The following is a 19743-nucleotide window of genomic DNA, read 5'->3' as shown; positions in this document are numbered from 1 at the left end:
TCATTCTCGCGCTCAACTGCTCTCCGCCGAAGCAATCGCCGACCCAACGCATTGGGCGCTCGATACCTTCGGCATTTGTTTCTTGATTGTAAGTGGAACTCGACGTTGAGGAATTAGATCCTTAACAGAATGATATGCAGAGAGCTCAAATTTCGCCTTCTTTTGTTCTCACCTTTTTATGTTTGTTTTTTTCATTCTACTATTTCGTCAATTTCATCCTTTTTTTAACATCTACAATTTTCCCTTTTAATTCTCTGCCTTTTTTCTTGCTAAATTCTAACACTCTCAGTGATAATTCTTTCAATTGTCATTCACAAATAAATCGTCCAAATTTTCGCTTGGTTTTTCACTGTCAACATTGTCCTTCATTTCGCCACGACGTCGTTTGCTTTCCAATCCGACTAACTCCTTGTCGACGGCGGCCGGCTACCCGATCCACGCTCCGTCACTTCAACTCGCAGACGTTCCGCGGACTCGGGCTGGAATCTGGACTCGAAATTAGAATAATAAAAAATGTGTGGTCCTTGTCACTCCTGTCTTGTCTTTTGATTTCTCTCTACATCTTTGATCTTTCTTTTTGAAATTTTAGGAGAAGTAAAGTTGAGATGTGTTGCGGAATTTGAGTTTGGAGAAAAAATGGTTCTGGAATTTGTGTGTGTTTTACATCTATCGGCAAATTTAAGAGTTTTGAAATTTCAGAAAAAAGGAGAAAAACAAGCTGAGATGTGATGTGGAATTTGAGTTGGAGAAAAAACTTTCTGGTCTATCAATTTCTATGTCGTGTGGGTTTTAGGGTAGGGTGGCTAAATGGCCATAATATGGCTAAATTTAAAATATTAATAAATATTTGTATGATTAATGCTAATTCAATAAAATCAATGCACCTCAAAAAGAGTAAACATGTTGAGACTATTGTGCCCTTTTACTTGAAATATACAACTTCTAATATCTTTTATACAAATATAAGTATAACCCATATAGTTGAATATTTTTTTATATTTTTAATTTATTATACTCCGTAGTTCGTAAATGCATCGGTTTCATTTTCTTTTTTTTGTTAAATTTTAATTATTAACCATATTATAGTTTGATTCCATATAAAAAAATATTAATTTTTTATTATTGCATGAACTCAATATCTTTTTATGCAAATATAAGTATAACCCACGTATTTTTTTTGGGACGGAGGGAGTAGTAATCATTTATAAACTTAATCTTAATAATCATAATTCAGAAGTAATTCCATCATCGATCATTGACTAGCTCATTTTGAAATGTAGGTGATTGACTGATTGATTTATACTATCATCGTCATTATTGCTAACGTCTACAAAGTAAATGGACTAATAGTAGTTATATTAAGTTAATGTAGTAATGGAGTAGCACATAGTATTATATTCTATATTAACAGTAATAATATTTATTGCTATTATTATATTATATCACAACTTATAATTGGAAAGTATATAAATACATAAACTATTATGTACTAAGATAAGGTTACATTTTGATATTATTAATTATTTTAAAAATGTTTTAGTACTCCCTCCGTCCAATGAAAATATGTACTTTTGGTTGGGCATGCGTTTTAATGCGCAGTTGGTAAAATAAGAGAGAGGAAGAAAGAAAAAAGAGAGAGAGGAAAACAGAAAAAATAATTAAAGTAATGTTACTTGTTAGTCGAGAATGAGTCACATCTCAATAAAGATAAAAGAGTTTTCAAAATTAAAAAATACATATTTTTTATGGGACGGACTAAAAAAGAAATAATGCACCGGGGGGTTATTTTTATTTTTTTTAAGACAGTGGGACATGGCAGAAACTTACTGGCGATGGGAATTTTCATGTTTTAGTTTTTTTTTTTCTATTTTAAGATTTTATTATTTATAAAATAACATTTATGTTAGAACCTAACATTCAAAATAAAAGAAAAAAATATAATTATGTAAACACAACTATATCATAGTATATAAAAATAATTAGTATGTTTATTTTTAAAATTATATTATAATGCACCATACAACTTAGTTATTATTGATTTCAATTTAATATGATTAATAGAAAAACATTTAGCGAAAGATAAAAACTTAATCATAGACTAAAAAATTGTTTAAAAATAAATTACTGAAAATAAAAAATTAAAAAATTAAAAAATTTAAAAAAAGAAATGTAAATATCGGATTAAGGAAATTAAATTGGAAAACAATTACAATTAAATAGAAAGGGTAATAGTGTAAAGGTATTGGAGCATTAAATGACCTATTTGAGTTATAACATCTAAATTTGACTGAAATGCCATTTTATGGCCAGCCATAATGTGCCCACGTAGCATTTCCCTTTAGTTTAACATCTATATGCAAGTTTGAGATTTCTGAAATTTTAGGAGAATTGAGAAATTTGAGTTTGGAGTTCTGAAATCTCAATTTAGAGGAAAAAACTATGAAACGAATTGAGCAGATGAAATTGTATGAGATAAAAAAAAGAGAAGATTGATTTTTGACCAAGTATTGCTCAAGAGTCTAGAATCGGATTTGTGAAGAAATAAGAGACAATTTCTTAGGAGTAAGGCAGACCAAAAAAATCAAACTAGTACTCCATAAGAGTGTCCACTATGGGGAGCCCGCGGCTATAGCTGCGGGTTGGGGCGTAGGGTGGGCAGCTATAGTGGGGAAGTTGTCCGGAGGGCGGGCGGACAACATTTGGGGGCGATAGGGGTGGCGGACGCGGGATAGGCGGGGTTGGGGCGAGCCCGCGGCTGGGGAGAATTAGCCGCGCCTATAGGGGGCGGACCGGCACGGCGGATTCAATTTCGATTTTTTTTTATTTACCTCTATAAATACCACTCCCCTCCACCTATTTTTCACCATTTTCACAAAATCCATCCACTCACTATCTACACAACCACTCTCTAAAAATGCACCGAATATTCGTTTTATAATTTTACCGGTTTGCAATACAACGAATATTCGACCCTAATTACCTCGTTTTCTATTTATTTACACTGCAATTATTTTAATTACAAAATTTGTGGGCTATTGGAGGTGTCCACTATAGTGGCGGAAATAGAATTTTGTGGCTGTGGACAACAAAACTAGGGCTATGGACAAAAACTGAGGCGGGGCTATTGGGCGTGTTCGCCTTATAGTGGATACCCTAAGTCAAGTAAGGCTGACCCGATAGACATCTCAATCACCTGAGATAAGGCAAGAAGACGATGAAGAAATAACTGGATCCAATTCAGGGAAAGTAGCCACAAAGGGCGGTAAACGGGTCGAACCACCAACGAAGAAGTGGTACAAGGGTCAGAAATATTCAAAACAAGACACTACCACCAAGAAGGCTGAGCATAGTTACCGTAGCTGTTGAAACTGAAAACTAGCAGTCTATCTTCACTAATCTATCAGTTCAGAAAAATTCAATAAGTTCTAGCATATCATGACTATAGAATTTTCACTTGCATGGTATAGTAAAAATAACTGCATTATTAGCTTCAGTTTCTAATAACACAAATTATGTGAAATCATGAATCTATTTAATCAATGTGAGGATTATATATATTCAACCTGTGGCTGTCACTTGAGAGAAAAAAATTCCAAGTTGTCACTGCATAGCAGTTGAGCCGCCACATTTGCAGAAGTCCTACAGAAACCCTAGCCCGTCTGTATTTAGATCGTCATCTGCCACCACCATCGGGCAATTTCCGATTTCATGTCCATATTGCCTGCAGCAAGGGACTGTACAACGCCTTTTCTTCCTGTACATGTCTATTTCATCTCTAGTTGTTCTGTCTTTCAACTTGGCGAATGCTAAACATTCGTGGGGATTCGTGCTGAAACTTTGAGCGATGGCATCAGAATCTTCGACATCTGGGAGAATGAAAGAGCCAGAAGGGCTGGCATATGCTACACCATTACTATCATCTGCTGCAGCAGAAGGGAAGTTTTTGATGCGGGCCAAAACTAAAGCAATGTGATCGCAGGCAACATTAAGGCGTTCTTCACTCTCCATAGACTCTGTAATTAGAGACGAAATCATTGATTGCAGCAACTGCACCTTCCCTGAAGATGTTGGTGCAGGTTTTGAAAACACCGAGTCACGCCAACGCAAAGGTAGGTACTGATCGGGAATCTGGAAGCAATTATTGGTCGATAGGACACGGAGAATATGCCTGCAGAGGATGCCTGAGAACTCAAAATGACAACAGCTGCATGTGATGAACTCGTCTTGTGGGACCCATAAGACTTTGTACCCACCATCAACTCCCGTATGGTGCCTCACAATGAAATAACTATCATCTACCAACATTGTTGCGTATTGTGGTGCCAGCACTAGTTCTTCTTGTAGTTTGCCCAAGGCATATGGTGTGAGCACAGTAGCAGCATGCGATTCAATTGGTGCTCCTGTCTTGAGGGATGTTTTCGGGACCTTTTGTATCACCTTTGGTTTTGCTCCTCGATCTCTAGCATCTAAGAGTGAGGCCACCTGTGAGAGAGAAAAATGTCAGAATCTTATTCCCATGAAAGATACAGACAGAGGATGAATAAAAGATGTTGCTACCTGTTCTACAAAATCATTAAGCATAGATTGTGCACTAAGAAGCCGTTGGATATAGGAGTTAATCATCTCTGACTGAAATGTGTTTGACATTCCCGCAAAGAAATATGATCTCAGGAATGGTAGTGCCCAATACGTACGAAGAGCATACAAACTGGCAATATGCTTGTTTCCTTGTAAACCATATATGTCGACCATCTCCCTCCATCCAATTTCAAACTCATCAACATTGTGCAGATTATAAAGGCGATGAAATTCAGCTTTCCAGCTATCATAGTGAGACCCGAGTGTGACAGAAAACCAATCAGAAAACTTTGATATAATATGCCAAATCGAGAAGGCATGTTTCGTCCCTGGCATTTCCATAGCAAGTGCTTCTTTTAGACACGTTTTCTGATCAGTCAAAATTGTTTCCGGAGCTTTTCCATTCATGAAATCCAAGAATGTCTGCCAACCACGACCAAACGAGTGACAATAAGAAGGATTGAACTAATTTTAAAACTCCCCATAAATTTTGTTATCTTTGTTAACTGGCACTGCTAAAATCTTACTTTTTTCAACTTGGGTAATGTATCCAACTCGTTTCACTGGATTTTTAAGATCCAGAAGTAAACATTAGTCAGTGTATTAACAAAACATTCCATTGGGATAACAGAAGATAGAGTCCAGTTTCTTTCAATTACAAGGACAATTAGCAAACCAAGTGAATTTAAGGGCAGGAACAATCTATGATATATATGCCCAAACAACACCCATGATATAGTTGATTACCTTCAATCCCCATGAGAACGACTGCACGTTCTCATCTCGAATGAGAGAGCAACCAAAGAAGCAATAACTGCCATGACTGTCCACTCCAATCCAAACACAAAAAAGCATATCATAAGCATCCAAGCGATGAGTTGTATCAAATACTACAACATCTCCAAAAGTCTCGTACAGTCTGATAGATGAAGCATAGGACCACGCAATGTGCTCCAACCTGTTATTAGAATCTATCCGGTAGTTGTATTTGAAGTTTGGATCTCTATCTTTCTTCTCCTTACACGTTTTGAGAAGGTCAATTGGATCATGATCCCGTTCCACATTTCTAAATGACTGGAGCAAATTTCTGATATCAACCTCAGAGAATGGCAAACAACCTAGCTTAATGCCTTTTTCTAGCTCCATCAACCTCAACATTTGCCTAACAGACATCCCAGCTTTAGCATACATACAAATACGGCTCTTGTCATCAGGAGTCATTGTACAATATGCTGGAAGCAGCTGCACCTCGTTGAACTTCAACAATTCATGATTATGGACATTGCTAATACCAGTGACCCTCCATTCAGGGACATCGAAATCAGCCCTTTTAACAATCCTCATATAAGCTTGACAACCACAGCGCGTCGACTTCCTATTCCTTTGTATTTTCCCATCCGCTGTAGGCTTAAGCTGCGGATAACCACCACGATGGCAGGTAAAATCCCTTCGCGTGATTCCTCTACCAACGCCATCTTTCCCGCGAGTCCGGTGGCGCCTAATTGAAAAGCCACATTGCTTAGCAAAGCTACAATAGAATTCATAGGCAGCATCCTGGGATACAAATCTCTGTCCGATGAAAGGCATGAGGTTCACCGACGTTTGTCGCGACAAGATAGTGTCTTCGGGCATTTCCTCTATAGTGCCATTGTCATCTCGAGATGACTCTGACCCATTCTCAGATGCTTCATTCAGTATATCAGTTTGCTCAGTCATCTTAAGCACCACGGTTAGAACAATATCCACATACGGTGACTGCAAATAAAATAGCCCAAATATCAGAGGTGATATATAACCCTATGTTCCTTCAAACATATTACTGTAATTCTTAAAAGAATTCCGAATAATAATATCAAGAATTGCATTTTGTGGAATAATCACAATCATAATGTATCGTCAGTCAAATCATTCATGAATTCGAATATAATCCAGGTAAATAAGTCAAATATTAGTTTACCAGCTAAAATCTCCGGATCAGCAAAACCCTAGAACTTCTAAACGCTTTTCCCCAAATCGCCTCGCAAATATTTTTATAAAGCAGTATGACTTGAGCAACTGAAAATTCAGTAGAAATTAGTGTTAAACAGCATCAAAGTAGTCGGAATGAGAGCCAGCTCCAAAAATCTAAAAAAATATCTCCAACTAAATGTATAGCATAGAATAGGATGAGATAAGCAAAATTGAGATGAATAAACGCACCGTAACTGTGCAAAGTGCCTTAGCATTGAAAACTTAAGAAAAATTTAGGCGAAATCGGTAGGGCGGCGAAGATCGGCAGACGGAGAATGCTGGTGGAAGATAGTTGTCAGTTGTCACTTCTCAGTGGCGCGGGCGAGCTATCGTGCGCTGAGTGGTTGGAGGGTGTTATCGTGCGCATGAGAGCCAAATATCAGCCGTCCGATTGAAGATTGACGTCAGGTGGGGTGCATGATATCCAGCGGTGGTTATTCAGCAAGGCTGACGACGCCGTGCACTCTCATTGTCAGAGTTGACTAATAAATTTTGCTGGCCTCCAAATTTATACTCCCTCCGTCCCGTGTTACTTGCACTTATTTCCTTTCTTGGCGTCCCAAGTTATTTGCACTCTTTCCATTTTTAGTAAAAATTATCACCTACAGCCGTAATATTTGACTTTGTCTATCACTCATTCCTTAATCTCCGTGCCGAAAAGGAAACGTTCAAGTAACGCGGGACGGAGGGAGTATAAATTATTACTTATTAGAAGTTTGAGAAAAGGTAAATTATTAAATTCTATAGTATTATATAGTTTTGTTAAATTTCGGTTGATTTAATATTTTTTAAATTGAATAATATTATTATGTGTTAAAAATTATTAATAATTAAATCACGATTAAATTCTCTTATAATATTTTTAAAATAAAATATTAAATTATAATGTTTTAGCAATGCTAAAATTGATAATGTAAAAGATACTTATATTTTTTTTGTTCCTTTTTCATTACTTAAAAATATAATTGATATTTTTCTCAAAAACTATGCTATATGTAATAAAGAATAAAGGTAAATAAAGGTGTGAATTTGAGAGGCAAAGGTTATTCAAACTTGGTGATTAAAGAGAGGAAAATGAAGGATTAATTTAAGCACGCTCAACTCCTATCTTTTATTTAATCAAATTTTATGATTTATTTGGTAAGCATTATCTAAGGATATTGTTTTTACTTTTCACTGTTTTTTCCATATAGAACTTTCAGTTAACACATCAATATCGATTTCATCAAAATTAAAAATATGAGAAGATTGTAAATTTTCAAACTTCGTAATTTACCATTTCATTTAGAAAAGTTCAAAATTAGTCATAATTTAGCCACACTCATGATCTGAAAACAATGTTTTTTTGGGTATGGACAAATATACAATAAATTTGATTGCTAAATTACAATCAATTTTGTTAGTGTTTGAGCTCATCAAGATCGGATTGAGCTGGTGGAAGAATCAAGTCAGGAAATAGCCGTTGGGAACCAAAACAGGAACTAGCCGTTGGAAACGGTTATAACCGTGTTCGGCAAAAGGAGCTGTTCGGCCAAAGGAAGCTGTTCGGCAAAAGGAAGCTGTTCAGCAATTGGAAGCTGTTCAGCAATTGGAAGCTGTTCGGCAATTGGAAGCTGTTCGGCAATTGGAAGCTGTTCGGCAATTGGAAGCTGTTCGGCAAAGGAAGCTGTTCGGCGGTTTTCTTGATCGATACTTCTTAAGGGAGTTGCGATTCATTCCGGAACTAACAACAACAGAAATCAAAAAGTGATAGAGAGAGAATTCAAGAGAGGAAGTGTCATCTTTCAGCTGTGCGTTTTTAGCTCTCGAAGCAAGAAGTTTTCGGGCGAGTTGAGGGTTTTCCATCTTGTAAATTCTTGAGAGTTTTGAGTGCTCTTATGTTTGTAATCTCTCGAGTGATCAATAAAGAAACACACCAGATTCTGCCCGTGGATGTAGGCTTACGCCGAACCACGTAATTCGCTTGTGTTCTTCCTTGCATGTTGTCATTTCATTAATTTGCATTTCGATCATCACAACCGTAGGTTCGTTCTTCACAACGTGGCGCCGTCTGTGGGAAATTCGTCCACTGAATTGATCGAGAAGGCATAAAGTTTTGGGAGTTCTTTCTTTGTTTCCTCAAGAAGGCGCTCAACCTGTTTGAATAATGGCTGCAGCAAGGTTTGATGTTGAAAAGTTCACAGGCCGAAATGATTTTGGCCTATGGAGGCTGAAGATGAAAGCAATCTTGATGCAACAGGGTTTATGGGAAACCCTAAATGGTGGAGGCAGTAATGAGGAGGAGAAGCCCGAGCCTGATGAAAAGGAGAAGGCAAAGGCTCAAGACAGAGAGTACAAGGCATATAGTACCTTGATACTCAACCTCAATGACAGAGTCCTCAGAGAAGTTTCAAAGGAGGAGACAGCGGCTGGAGTTTGGTCCAAGTTGGAGTCATTATACATGGCCAAATCCTTGGCAAATCGGCTGCACCTGAAGCAGAAACTTCTCACTTTCAAGATTGCTGATGGAAAAGGTGTGTTGGAACAGCTCGAAGAATTTGGGAAATGCATCGATGATCTTGAGAACATTGATGAAGAGATTAAAGATGAGGACAAGGCTCTGATGTTGTTGAATTCCTTGCCACCAAGTTATGAGCATTTCAAGGATGCTATACTTTTTGGTAGAGAGTCCAAGATTGGATATGAAGAGGTGTACTCTGCTCTAAAGCTCAAGGAAATCCAGAAATCTAATCCAAAGTCCACTGAAATGGTGTCTGAGAGTCTGAATGTTGCTGATCACAAGAAGAATGTGAAAAGAAAGTCACAGAAGAAGCCTTGGAAAAACAAGACAGCTGACTGGAAAGAGACCAGATCATGCCATCACTGCAAGAAACCAGGCCACATAAAGAAGAATTGTTGGGTTTGGAAGAAGAAGCAGGCCGAGGAAGAGAATGGCAAGAACAATGCTGATATTGCAGAAGAGTTGGTGGTCCCGGAGGCTCTGTGTGTGACTGAGGACATGGAAGAACTTCCATGGATCATGGATTCTGGATGTAGCTTCCACATGTGTCCAACTAGAAGTCATTTTGAGGAAATCAAGAATGCAGCTGGATCAGTTTTGTTAGGAAATGACCAGATATGCAGAATCAGAGGAGTTGGGTCCATCAGGCTTAGACTTCATAATGGCTCCATCAGGTTACTCACTGGTGTGAGGCTTATTCCAGAGATTAAGAGGAATTTGATCTCTATTGGAGTGTTGGATGCAGCAGGATATAATTGCATATTATCTGATGGGATTATGAACATCGTCAAGAATGGTGATGTTGTTATGATGGCTGAGAGAAAGAGAAGCCTATACTATCTAAAGGCAAGTGTGGTTACTGGATCTGTGAATCTGGTGCAGGTATTAGACTTAAGAATGTGGCATCTCAGACTCGGACACTTGGGAGAAACTGGAATTAAAGAATTGGCCAAGAAGGAGCTGATTAAGCTGGAAAATCCCAATGAGCAGTTGGGTTTGTGTGAGCAATGTGTGCTCGGAAAGAGTAAGAAACTGCCCTATGGAAGAGGAATTCACAGCTCAAAGTCACCACTAGACTATGCCCACAGTGACTTGTGGGGCCCAGCTACACCAGCTTCATTGGGTGGAGGTAGATACTTTCTATCCATTATTGATGATTTTTCTAGAAAATTATGGGTGTTTATCTTGAAGGAAAAGTCAGAGACATTCATGAAATTCAAGGAGTGGTGTAAGGAAGTGGAGGTGGAGAAAGGGTGTTCTTTGAAGTGTTTAAGAACTGATAATGGGCTGGAATTTCTGAGTGGGGAGTTTGATTCTTTCTGCAAGCAGAAAGGTATGAAGAGGCATAGGACATCTCCATCTAATCCCCAACAGAATAGAATTGCTGAGCCTGAACAGCAGATGGGAAATCATAGTGAACAAGAAGAAGCAGATGCTGATGTCTTGAACCCTGAAGAAGAGCAGCAGGATTTGGGTGACTATGTTCTAGCCAGAGATAGGGTCAGAAGAATCCCTAAACCATCTACAAGATACAGTGAAGAAGAATACTTGCTATATGCACTATGTGTTGCAGAAAACATAGAGTATGCAGAGCCTTCAAACTTCAAGGAAGCTATGAGTTCTAAGGAGAGCAAGCAGTGGATGGAGGCTATGATAGATGAAATACAGTCCCTGATCAAGAACAAGACATGGGTGCTTGTGAAGAGACCTTCCACACAAAAACCAGTGAGTTGTAAGTGGATATACAAGAAAAAGTTGGAGGTTGGGAACAAGATTAGGTTCAAGGCTAGGCTTGTAGCTCGGGGGTTCACACAAGAGGAGGGAATAGACTATAATGAAGTATTTTCTCCAGTGGTAAAGCATGCCTCAATAAGAATTTTGCTAGCTATAGTTGCTCAAAGAAGTTGGTTTTTGGACCAACTTGATGTGAAGACAGCCTTTCTTCATGGAGAGCTTGAGGAAACTATATACATGAATCAGCCAGAGGGATTTGTGATACATGGGAGTGAAGATAAGGTTTGTCTACTAAAGAAAAGTCTATACGGTTTGAAGCAAGCAAGTAGACAATGGCATATCAAGTTTGATGAACATATGCAGAGTATGGGATTTATAAATTCCAGATATGATAGTTGTGTCTACTTCAAATCAAAGTCTGAGGGACCTGCTGTGTATTTGCTATTATATGTAGACGACATCTTGCTTGCTGGACCAGATAGACAGGAGCTAGATAGGGTGAAAGCCTTATTGAAAAAGGGATTTGAAATCAAGGATCTGGGGAGTGCTAGCAAGATTTTGGGAATGGATATATTCAGAAATGCAGATAAGAGGGTGTTGTGGTTGTCCCAAGAAGGCTACATTCAGAAAGTACTGCGCAAATATCAGATTGACAAGAGTAGAACAACCTCAGTTCCACTATCACAACAGACTAAGCTGTCCAAATCACAATGTCCCAGAAATCAGCAAGAAGAAAGAGAGATGAGCCAGATACCTTATTCCAACATAGTTGGGAGTGTGATGTATATGATGATATGCACAAGGCCTGATATTTCTCATGCGGTAAGCGTGGTGAGCAGATACATGTCCTGTCCGGGAAGAGAGCACTGGTTGGCTTTGAAAGGGATTCTCAAGTATCTCAAAGGAAGTAGTGATCTGGGAATAATGTTCAAATCAGAGAATGAAGGAGATAAGGATAGCATTATTGGGTTTTGCGATTCAGATTATGCAGCTAACCTTGATAATAGGCGCTCACAATCTGGGTACATATTTACCTTGTTCGGCTCCGCGGTGAGCTGGAAGTCTAATCTCCAATCCGTGGTGGCTCTATCGACGACGGAGGCAGAGTATATAGCTCTTGCTGAGGCAGTAAAGGAAAGCTTCTGGCTTAGGGGTATAGTTGGTGATTTTGGGGTGAAGCAAGAGAATGTTGTGATCAAGTGCGACAGCAATAGCGCGATTTGTCTCTCGAAACGTCAGACATATCATGAACGCAGCAAACATATAGACGTGAGGCTGCATTTCATTCGAGATGAGGTTGAGAAGGGTGCGGTGAAGATTGAGAAGGTCAGCACCGAGCACAATGCGGCTGATGCACTTACTAAAGCACTACCAAGATCCAAGTTCCGACATTGCTTGGATTTGGTTGGGGTGGTCCGAAATTTGTAAGTATGGGAAGGAAGGTGGAACTGGTGGTGATGGATCTTAGATTGCTCAAAGGTGGAGGATTTGTTAGTGTTTGAGCTCATCAAGATCGGATTGAGCTGGTGGAAGAATCAAGTCAGGAAATAGCCGTTGGGAACCAAAACAGGAACTAGCCGTTGGAAACGGTTATAACCGTGTTCGGCAAAAGGAGCTGTTCGGCCAAAGGAAGCTGTTCGGCAAAAGGAAGCTGTTCAGCAATTGGAAGCTGTTCAGCAATTGGAAGCTGTTCAGCAATTGGAAGCTGTTCAGCAATTGGAAGCTGTTCGGCAATTGGAAGCTGTTCGGCAATTGGAAGCTGTTCGGCAATTGGAAGCTGTTCGGCAAAGGAAGCTGTTCGGCGGTTTTCTTGATCGATACTTCTTAAGGGAGTTGCGATTCATTCCGGAACTAACAACAACAGAAATCAAAAAGTGATAGAGAGAGAATTCAAGAGAGGAAGTGTCATCTTTCAGCTGTGCGTTTTTAGCTCTCGAAGCAAGAAGTTTTCGGGCGAGTTGAGGGTTTTCCATCTTGTAAATTCTTGAGAGTTTTGAGTGCTCTTATGTTTGTAATCTCTCGAGTGATCAATAAAGAAACACACCAGATTCTGCCCGTGGATGTAGGCTTACGCCGAACCACGTAATTCGCTTGTGTTCTTCCTTGCATGTTGTCATTTCATTAATTTGCATTTCGATCATCACAACCGTAGGTTCGTTCTTCACAAATTTCATCTTAAATGCCGCGCTTAAAACACTTGTAAAATATTGAAATTTCATACATTCTAGTATAATTTAAAAAATAAAAAAGTCAATGTAAATATGTAATTTCCTTATATTAATGACAATTTGCCTAAATGATGTATAAGATTCGATATTTCATCTCTTTTTTAAAACAATGTTATTTTAAGTATTGACAATATACATCAATTTGGTTGAAATATCATAGCCAATTTCATCTTAAATATCACGCCTAAAATACTTGTAAAAATTTAAAATCTCGAAAAGTCAATGTAAAAATCTCATTTTGTTATATTAATGAAAATTTGCCTGAGATGAAATATGATTCGATATTGATATGAAAAAGAATTCAATCCGAGAGATAGAGATACGAATTTTGCATATATTTTTACAATAAAAAGTAAAAATGTACGACGCACTTCAGCCGTCCGATGCAAAGCAACGCATCTGAACCGTTGATACAATTTAATATCGCCGCCTACTTGAAACATTTAAAAGAATTAAAGTAAATGAATTACACATAAATCACAGAGAAAAAAAGAGGAGAGTGAAAAATGTCGACTCAAGAGGACGACAAGAAGCCCGGTGGTGGTGATCAATCCGGCCACATCAATCTCAAAGTCAAGGGCCAGGTTTATCTCTTCCATCTGATTTCGATTATATCTCTCTATTTTGATTTATTTTGGTGTGGATTTTTATGTTTTTGATTTGGTGTATTTGTCCTAGGTTTTAACTCCACTCCAATTCTTCGTTTGATACTCGAGGTTGCGGTGTTTAGATTATGTTTTACTTTTTGGTTGTGATTCTTTAACTCATTCATAATTACGATTAGGGCGAATTTTGGTTGTCAAAGGTGTAGATGTTATATGCTTTTGTTCTTGTGTATTACTGGCTCAGATTTGTATAATACTAATGTATATGCGTGCCATATGTTGTCTTCCTGAATGGATTTGTAACTTGCAAGTGTAAAGGGGAACTGTTTCTGATTGCATATATCAAACAAAGGCTAACTTGAGAAGATAGATAGTTATGTGATTTTGAAACCATATTGATTCTTGCAACCGTAAGCATGTTTGAGATTATGTTTCCGTGAGCTTGAAATTTTGCTAACTTGAGAAGATAAATACTCCCTCCGCCCGCCATTAAATGTCTCATATTTGACCGGCACGAGTTTTAAGAAATTGTTTGACTTTATGAAGTAAAGTGGGTAGAAAAGTTGGTGGAATGTGTGGCCTACTTTATATATTGGTTTTATAATAAAATGTGGGTGGAATGAGTTAGTGGAATGTAAACAAATATGGTAAAAGTGAAATGAGACATTTATTGGCAACGGACGAAAAAGTAAAAATGGGACATTTAATGGCGGATGGAGGGAGTAGTTATATGTAGGTGTTTTTTCGTTCAGTTGTTTTGGTAGTGAGGTGAAATTTACTAGTTAGTGTGAGATAAGTTTTTTTTGAGTTTGAAATTTTGGGTTGGATTATAGTGTTAGTTGTTTTATCTTGTTCATGGTTCGATACATGTTTGTCACAGCCAATCAATTTAAGCTGCTATTGTAATTTTGATCCTTGTCTAGGATGGAAATGAGGTCTTTTTTAGAATCAAAAGAAGCACCCAGCTAAAGAAACTTATGAATGCTTATTGTGATCGGCAATCAGTCGATTTCAGCTCCATTGCCTTCCTGTTTGATGGGCGTCGCCTCAGGGTAGAGCAGACTCCTGATGAGGTCTTTGTTTCTTCACTCAATTCTCCTTCTGATCTTTTCTTTCTGATTTTTCCTTAAGCTTTTTGGGGTTTGATTTGAGTCATTGTGTCTATGCAGTTGGAGATGGAGGATGGTGATGAGATTGATGCCATGCTACACCAGACTGGGGGTGCATTTGCTTAGATAAATATGATGCTTGGATATGTCATATGAAACAACTTGAATTTTAAATTACTTGAAGCTTTATTCGGAAGTACCTATGTTATGTTCACTTTTCAGTATGACTTGCTAGATTGAGTTTGATTTAGACAAACACATTTTCTGTATATGTTCTCTCTGCTGTCTGTTTCCCCTTTTAATCTCTGCTCATGATCATGGAATTTAGCTTAACTTCTGTCTTCATTCTGTTTTAGAGGTTGTGAGAACTAGTACTAGAATTATGGGGTTGAAATTTTGTTATTTGTGAGTCTGGATTCCTTTGTTAGTTAGATATTCATTATTCAAATAGGAGTACTATAGATATGTCATATGACATTCATATAGCAATATTGGCATTTTACATATAGCAGAAGACTACTACTGCAAAATAACACCTCATTTCGAAGAAATGTTGATGAGGTTTATTTGATGAAGGTAGCTTACATCATTGATTTGTAGTTTTTATTGATGTAAGCACCGTCTCGATTTTGACAATTGCTGTAGTTAGCTAAGTAAAGGTCATATAATTCATGGTTATTAAGGAGTAGATAAGGTTTTGAGAAGTAGTTTAATGAAAGTGCAGTAACTTGTGGTCATTGAGAATTGAGGGTTGAGCTGCAGTAGTCTGTTTTCACTTGTCTTGAAAAAGTTTTAGTATACGAAATCTATGTGATCTTGATATTATAATTCAATACTAACATTTTGCAAGTTTTACATTTCTAATTTCTGTCAACATAATTATTCATTATGCATTTTCTGAAAGTAAGATAATAGTTTTTCATGTTTGAAAAGATTAAGGATATCATAATTTGAAAACTTGAAAATGATGGATCTGATTATCTTTGTGGAGTAGTATTATTAGTAAAAATTTGCATATAGGTGTTGTATGGTAGCGCTATTGTTTGGTAGTTGATTATTATCTATATGGTTCGTCTAGGTCCTAGGCCCAAAAGGGCTCGCGCTGATTTTCAGGTTTTGCTCGGTTTTACTTCAAACTTCAACCTACCAAATTCGTGAATTAATTTATACATTAATTTAAATTTTAACCCTGTTAACAACATTAAATTATGTCTATCCTAAGAAAAAAATATCATTTTTTCATGTTAATAGTGATTTTTTGTTAAGTTAATCTGCTTAATCACAATTTATACACAAATACAACTTAATCTATCAAACGTGAGGTTAAGTTATTTGGTTCACTTATATATCTAAAAATTCGGCATTTTATTATTTTTCATATTTAATTTTTCAGGCGGTTCGGAGAAAAAATTGAAGGTGGAAATATAGGTATTTGCGGATCATTTTCTGGTTCGAATCAGAATTGTAGACGCTTATTTTAAAAATTAGAATCAGAACCAAGTTGTTAGTATATTTACTGCAAAACATGTTTTATGTAGACTGTACTATTTTATAACCCTTATTTGTCAAAAACTACATGTGAAGAAATTATTTTGTCACATGATTTGTCTTTTATTTTAGATGGGAAGTGTAGCAATACCCAAATCAAGGGCATAATAAGCAAAGAATCACAATGACATAATCCGAAATCTCAATTAATAGTAGTATGATATTGTAAATGCATCCACATAACATGGCTCAAAACAATTTTGGATTGCGATTGATCAATTTTTCTAATACTATAATTTATAACTCATCATACTAGCTAATGTTAGGCCACATTGAGATTCGCTTGGTCACACCCCATTTCATGTGGTATATATGATCTGTTATAATGCTTTTGCATTGCATTGCATTATGATCTTATGTGGAATTTTATTTGACTAACTTAGTTTGATCATCCAATTGTCATTTCTGTTAGCTGTATGGTACTACTATTGCAAAATATTTGCATCATAACACACATGAAATTCATTTTGAGGTTGCATTTGGACTCAACCATGAAAATCAGTCAAAAATTAGTTCAAATTCATTTGAGAATTATTAAACAAGAAGTCATGGATAGCGGCGCTCATACATACGAATCTCACGTCCTTTACCATTAACCATGATTTTGAGTTAAGTTAGAGCTCCGTAGTTGATATAGTATCAATCAATTTGGTCTGACCACCCGGAGATAGCCTGCGGAAAGGGAAACAAAAGGATAGTGGGCCTGGCTTGGGGCGTGTGCTGTCCGTGAACATCCAGTTCGAAAGAGAGATGCCCACGTAAGATTTTTTTTCAGATACACACATCAAATTATTGCTGTTCGTATCCTAAAATAATAAAGTGCAAAAATGTAAATATTCTGTATAAAATTGGCTCTACGTGTCTAACTATTCTCAACTATTACAAAGATCTAACACCCATTATTTGGCTAGTTAGTTTGGTTGGCATCAAACTGTGTGGATAAAGACATATCATTATGGAATACTACTAAATAAAATGGTTTAAGCGAATATTTTTTCAAGAAAAGAATAGTTTAATTTGCTATATAGCAATCCTTGTGCAATTTGTAAATTGATTTGGATTTCATAAGAAAATTGCTGCAACTAATTTATTTGGAGGATGGATAATTTTCTAGCTGTAAAGGATGGTATGTGGGCAGGAGATATTTTGTGAGAGGCATCAAATAAAATTGGTGGAAAAGTAGAAGGTATTTTTGATAAGCTGAAAAAAGACGTAAGTAAATTACTTACAGCAGTGTTGAGAGTGACACCAAAGGTGAAAGATAGAACAAGATTTGACAATGATATTGTAATTGGCATTAATATTTGAATAGTCGTCGAAATCCATATATATGGTTGAGCAATGAAAGTGGACCAAATTCCTAATGTGTCGCTTCCATCACGGACTCCTCCTTTCACTCTAATTGTTAAACAAGAAACTATGAGCGAAGAACAAATTGCAAGAACGCAAGTTGAAGAAGATGAATACTCTCTTTGAGAAACCGAATGGAAAACTCTTATTGACCGAGTAGTAAAATTTACAACTGATTTCTACTCACCGCACTCTTTTTTGAGCTAACAAAACAAACTACTTATACTAGAGATCAAGTGAATGAGATATTTCACAAGATCTTGTTGAGTCAGTTCGTAGTTGATAACCGCCTCCAACGGCCATCTTCCTTTCTCCTTGATCAAGCTTTCTTCTTTCTCCTTGATCAAGCTGTTTTCCCTTTTCCTTCGATCAAGCTGCCTCTCTTTTTCCCTTGATCAAGCTGCAGCTCCACCGTACGCATTGTCCCCGAGTTTATGCCTTGATCAGCCAATAATGCCAACACTAATTAAGTTATTATTACTATTGCAAACAATTTTATGTTACGTTAAGGCTACGATCCTAACAAACAATCTACCATTTGATAAGCACAATACACAGTATCTTAAAGAAGAGCTACTCGGAGTTCTGCCCAATCATTGACTCCCTAATATGCATACGTCCCCGACATTCCTACCCACGCATTGGACGCATCACACATGGTCGAGGGACCGAGCGATTGTACACCCCTGATGCGACCGTCGTTAGCACGCTCAAATTAATATTTATAGTATGAACTAAAAATCGAATTCACTCCCTAAAAAAGTTAAACTAATTTAGGAAGTTGAAAAGGCACTAATAAAGTACTTTCAGTAGTTTGTCCTACACAATTCAAATTAAGCTATGTGAGTACTTTGAAATATTTTTTTGAGATAATTTTATATGAGATATAAAGATATAAAATTCCAGTTACGATATTTTTTCCGCAAAACAAATGTATTGTTCATATATTGTTTTTAAAAAAACTAAATAAATTAAAGTAGAACTTTATGAGTACAACCAAATGTAATTATGTAGGTGTTAATATAACCATAGATATACAACGAATTCCAACAATCAAGATTGAGATTACTGAAATTGTAATAAGTACTCCATCCGTCCTACCAAAGATGACTCGCTTACCTTTTTGGTTTGTCAACCAAGATGACTCAATATTAAAAATAAAATATTTTTATATCTACTTTATTCTCTTACTTTATTTTTTCCACTTGACACACACATTAAAATTGCATAAGCCCAAGAAAGGTGTCATCTTCGGCTGGGGGAGTAACATTTTTAACCCTAATCATATAAAAAATATATCGACCTATTTAATTAAATCCAAACTATTGACTTAATATAAAAAAAAATAATTTTCATGTTATGGAGAGATTGAATAATTTGTTTGTGTTTATTCAGGGAACTTTTAAGCTGTTTGGACAGGGACCCAATTTTGTTTATGGAGAGATGCCATAATATTGGCATGCCTTTTCTGTCCGCCGACCTTATCGTCGATTGCCCAATCCTATTCAAATGCTCTATGATGTCCCTATTGCTAAATTGTTTCACTCTTAGTTTGTTATAGCTTCAATATTGATGGCCTCTCTCATAATTTTAAAAATAATTAAAAGAATTACGTCATTCATATTTGTTTTCAATTATTTGATAATAATGTCGGTATGATTGCATGTTACCGTTAGTGATTTCGAATTTTCGAGCATTGGTTAACCGATAATTCGATTAGGCTAGGAACCGAACGAACCAAATTCTCAACCCTATGGATGATGTTCTCGGTCAAAATTACGCTTGCAGTTATGAATTCTTGGCTTTCACATCAGAAAGTACAATTTTTGTCTAAAATTTTCGCCATGATGACAAATTCAAATTTCATGTTTTTTCACCCGATTTTCAAAGTTACGGGACAGACATGGATTCGACTGATAATTGTACAATTGGTTATTTTGGTTTCACTTTGTTATTTTGATCAGAACTTTCATGCATGTTTAATTGATACATATAATGCCGTCGAAATGTTTCATTTGTTACGAGCGAATTCGTGTTACCATTAGGGGGCTCTCTAGAGCTATTAATACACAAATTTTGGA

General features: G+C 36.9%; 2 protein-coding genes across 2 annotated transcripts; one reads left to right on the top strand and one right to left on the bottom strand.

Moving 5' to 3' along the window:
• Window positions 1–3464: 3464 nt before the first annotated feature.
• LOC121806013 (protein FAR1-RELATED SEQUENCE 11-like) lies at window positions 3465–6986 on the bottom strand. The gene is made up of 5 exons (XM_042206076.1): window positions 6778–6986; window positions 6536–6633; window positions 5326–6333; window positions 4558–5001; window positions 3465–4482 (listed from the first exon to the last, which is right to left on the bottom strand). Exons 3-5 carry the CDS (start codon window positions 6292–6294, stop codon window positions 3640–3642), a joined length of 2256 nt encoding a protein of 751 aa, XP_042062010.1. The 5' UTR covers window positions 6295–6333; window positions 6536–6633; window positions 6778–6986; the 3' UTR covers window positions 3465–3639.
• A 6537-nt stretch (window positions 6987–13523) lies between these two features.
• Window positions 13524–15033, top strand: LOC121805578 (small ubiquitin-related modifier 2-like). Its single transcript, XM_042205490.1, has 3 exons — window positions 13524–13634; window positions 14579–14728; window positions 14825–15033. Exons 1-3 carry the CDS (start codon window positions 13557–13559, stop codon window positions 14888–14890), a joined length of 294 nt encoding a protein of 97 aa, XP_042061424.1. The 5' UTR covers window positions 13524–13556; the 3' UTR covers window positions 14891–15033.
• The last annotated feature ends 4710 nt before the right edge of the window (window positions 15034–19743 follow it).

This window comes from Salvia splendens, chromosome 5 (genome assembly GCF_004379255.2).
Source record: "Salvia splendens isolate huo1 chromosome 5, SspV2, whole genome shotgun sequence".
NCBI lineage: Eukaryota > Viridiplantae > Streptophyta > Magnoliopsida > Lamiales > Lamiaceae > Salvia > Salvia splendens.
Note: the sequence above shows the minus strand (reverse complement) of the source record. Positions and strands in the feature narration are given on the sequence as shown.

Excerpts from the sequence above, each read along its gene's own strand:
- LOC121805578 (XM_042205490.1), top strand. The coding sequence starts at position 13,557 with ATGTCGACTCAAGAGGACGACAAGAAGCCCGGTGGTGGTGATCAATCC. Across the intron at positions 13,635-14,578 it reads ATCTCAAAGTCAAGGGCCAG|GATGGAAATGAGGTCTTTTT; the intron begins GTTTATCTCTTC and ends ATCCTTGTCTAG. Across the intron at positions 14,729-14,824 it reads TAGAGCAGACTCCTGATGAG|TTGGAGATGGAGGATGGTGA; the intron begins GTCTTTGTTTCT and ends GTGTCTATGCAG.
- LOC121806013 (XM_042206076.1), bottom strand. The coding sequence starts at position 6,294 with ATGACTGAGCAAACTGATATACTGAATGAAGCATCTGAGAATGGGTCA. Across the intron at positions 5,002-5,325 it reads CGTTCTCATGGGGATTGAAG|ACATTCTTGGATTTCATGAA; the intron begins GTAATCAACTAT and ends CGTGGTTGGCAG. Across the intron at positions 4,483-4,557 it reads TTAATGATTTTGTAGAACAG|GTGGCCTCACTCTTAGATGC; the intron begins GTAGCAACATCT and ends TCTCTCTCACAG.